Source organism: Phyllobates terribilis, unplaced genomic scaffold (genome assembly GCF_046119375.1).
Source record: "Phyllobates terribilis strain yellow unplaced genomic scaffold, ASM4611937v1 Scaffold_4512__1_contigs__length_60141, whole genome shotgun sequence".
Classification (NCBI taxonomy): domain Eukaryota; kingdom Metazoa; phylum Chordata; class Amphibia; order Anura; family Dendrobatidae; genus Phyllobates; species Phyllobates terribilis.
Window position 1 is genome coordinate 43,979 of NW_027367263.1, and position 3,306 is coordinate 47,284.

The following is a 3,306-nucleotide window of genomic DNA, read 5'->3' on the forward strand; positions in this document are numbered from 1 at the left end:
TTGAGAAAAATTGCGAAAAGTGAACAAAAATTCCACGTCAACCAACGACCCGGTCCGACAATAAACCTATTATAACCCAACCTATTATAACCCGACCGAAATGATCTAAACCCGAGACTCTCTAACTCGAATCCAAACTAAGCAACCTGATTACTACGTCTAGCACAGACAAACAAAAAACCTAGATCAACTCCTATACCTACTTCCACAAATACAGCTATTATTATAAATTATATGTAGTACTATCTTCTTTCCGAAGTTGCTCCTCTAATCTCCTGTCATAGTGACGCATATGCAATGTTTTAAACTAATTAGTCCAAACCGTACTTGGGCAAGAATACCAAAACATTAGCAACTCAAGCAAAGATGCAAGATTAATGAACGAGCTAGAGGAACTAAACACGAGAACTAAAGCAATTCAGTACCGACCCACCAAAGTAAAGTCATCATCATCAAGAACCTGAACATCGCGATCCCCAATAAAATGCTCGCGACCTATCTCCTTCACCAACTTCACAAACTCGACTCTCTTCTCCACCGGCAAAGGCACATACGGCAGTCGAAACACCGGCCTAACCACCCCAAGCTGACACAACGCCGTGTTCAACCCAATCGGATTCGGTTCCTCAAACAACCATCTCACAAGCGGCATAACCTTCTCATTAAGCGCCACATCCCTCCCTCCAACCATCAACCGTCTCATCAACCCCGGTACTAAATTACTCGTAACCGAAATCACCCCCGCCGCCCCAAACCCCCACCTCGCATCATGACACTCATCATCATTCCCACTCCAAACCACTATCCCCTTCTCCGTGTACTCCTTCACCCTCTCATTCCCGACGCACTCCTTAACCCCCGCAAAATTCGGACTCTCCGCCAACAAACTAATAATACTCGGGGGAATGTCCTGTCCAGTGCGCGACGGTACGTTGTAGACTATGGTGGGCCCCATCGATAACACGCTGTTGAAATGAGAGACGAGGCCTTCCATTGATGTTTTTCCGTAGTAAGGGTTGATGTGGAGGGCGGCGTGCATTCCGACGCCGAAGCCCTGCTCGGTGGCGTGGATGGCTTCTCTTGTTGAGTTGCTGCCGGTGTTGCCTATCACTTTGATGCTTCCGCCGAAGCAGTTGACTGTGTGGGCTATAAGCATTATGTGTTCATCCCAACTCATTAGTTGGCCTTCGCCGGTTGTTCCGCCGACTATGACGCTGTCGACGCCGTTTGAAATCTGCATGTTGACCAGGGCGTCGTACGCTTCGAGATCAAATCTTCCGTCGGGGAGATATGGAGTTTTGATTGCTGTGACTAGTTTCAGAGACTTTATGTCGGACACGTTCGTCCTGCAGATTAAATCAAGGATTAGATGTTAAATTTTGTCAATTTTTCTTTGATTTTGGAGTCCATAGTTGAGTCTAAAAGCCCAATTTTTGTCTCAGGAGGCCTTGTGAAGGAAAATTCATAGTTAATCCATTAAAAAACTAGACAAAATTGAAAGAATTAAGCATTAAATTTTATTAACATAACTAAGGTAGGAAGATTTTATAAATTTACAAATATCAAAGTAATTCCTTGAGGGGTTTTTTTTTTGTATTTATATTCTATATTTATTAATTTATTAATTATTTTAGTAGACTCTTACGAGTCAGCGAGTAGGGCTGAGCATTGGGTCAAAACCAAACCAAACCAGAAAAAAAAACTTGAAAAAACATGAACCGAAAACCGATCCAATCCCATTGATTTGGTTTGGTTAAAAACCGAATTGATCCAGTTTTTTGGAAAAAAATCTAAATCAATTTATTATATTTATTAGTTGACTTAATTCTAATATAATTTCAAACATTATTTAACATTTAATTGATATAATGTCTCCAAAGCAATTCTCAATAATTAAGTTATCAAGTATCAAACATTAAATGCAAAAAGTGACATTCATAGTTTGACTTGTATAAAGTAAAATAATCTTAAAAACCCAACTATAAAAATGACAATAAAATGATATATTTCACTAAATTTGCAATATTCTTTTACATCCTTTTAACACCAAATAATATCAAACTTGTTTTTATATAGCCTATATAATCAAGGTCTTTTGACCGTAGTTTTAACTTCGGTTTTACCCGCGCCGAAAAACTCCAAACCGAAAACCGAAATATGTGATCCAAAAACCGAACTGAATTCTTTGGATCGGTTTACCCGAACCGGGTTCAGCCCTATCAACGAGTCGAGTTAGGGGACCCTTTCCGTGTCAACAGTAAACTCTCGAGTTTAATAACTTGATTATGTAGTTTCAAACTTCATAGCTTCACACAAGCTCATGAAGCAGATTTTAATTTATCAACAACATAGTAGAGACCATAAATATAAGGAAGCAAGGAGATGTACCTGTTCTTAACTTCAAGGCTTCGCATGGGGAGACGAGAATCAGTTACGACAGCAGATCTTGGGGCATTCTGCCTGTAACTTTTCCTGTTGGATAATTGTCATCTCTATTTGAGATATGTACAAATTTGTTTGCAGTTTCACAAGTAGGCATAAGCAACTAGGGTTAAAGCTACAAACAGCATAACCAACTAGTATGAACTACGTGAGTAGCAAAGATTACAAACCTCTTGTAGCTGTTTGGAGAACCAGAAGATGGTAAGCCAACGGTTAAGTCCTTGAAGCACAAACTGTAGCTTTGAAGTGCAGCCATTTATAAGCAATGTATATCTAAACAAACCTTCAACCTACACAAACAACAGGAATACAGATAACCCAGACTTAATTAACTGGAATTTGATTGAGTCACTCACTAATTAGCGTTGTTTATTAAGTCATCAGCACATAGTTTTTCCTAAACAAGTACATCAGGATTCTGTTTGTAAGAGACAATATAAAATATCATAACATAAACTATTAAAGGATTAAAATTGTGACAGCAGAAGCTTTACATTTACAATTGATCATCACCATAATAGTTTAATGATTAAAGTTTGCACTCACTTCCCGCTCTCTCCATTAAAGACAAAAATCTACACTAAGAAACTTCTTTGAAGCATTTCTCAGTTTAATTATGAGAAACAAAGACCTGCAGGTCAAAAAACATATAGCAGGCTGCAGAGCAGAAAAAATCGAAATCATCCCATCTATTTAAGGCAAATACAAATTCCGCTTTATTCATTCATCCATATAAAAATTTCAAAATTCCACCAGTAAAATTGTTCTGGGTGATGTATATCGAATTCAATCGGGAATATATCGAACTAATAATCTGTTTCTGATAATATAAAGTAGCATACATGTCAAATGCATGCATATTGA

General features: G+C 38.3%; 1 protein-coding gene across 1 annotated transcript; it reads right to left on the reverse strand.

Annotated features, from left to right (window-relative positions):
- Window positions 1–418: 418 nt before the first annotated feature.
- On the reverse strand, window positions 419–2,698 carry LOC141249383 (uncharacterized). The gene is made up of 3 exons (XM_073669602.1): window positions 2,613–2,698; window positions 2,389–2,472; window positions 419–1,346 (listed from the first exon to the last, which is right to left on the reverse strand). The coding sequence occupies exons 1-3, from the start codon at window positions 2,696–2,698 to the stop codon at window positions 419–421; spliced, it is 1,098 nt and encodes a 365-aa protein (XP_073525703.1).
- Window positions 2,699–3,306: the final 608 nt, after the last annotated feature.

Excerpts from the sequence above, each read along its gene's own strand:
- LOC141249383 (XM_073669602.1), bottom strand. The coding sequence starts at position 2,698 with ATGGCTGCACTTCAAAGCTACAGTTTGTGCTTCAAGGACTTAACCGTT. Across the intron at positions 2,473-2,612 it reads TCTCCAAACAGCTACAAGAG|GAAAAGTTACAGGCAGAATG; the intron begins GTTTGTAATCTT and ends ATTATCCAACAG. Across the intron at positions 1,347-2,388 it reads AGCCTTGAAGTTAAGAACAG|GACGAACGTGTCCGACATAA; the intron begins GTACATCTCCTT and ends TTTAATCTGCAG.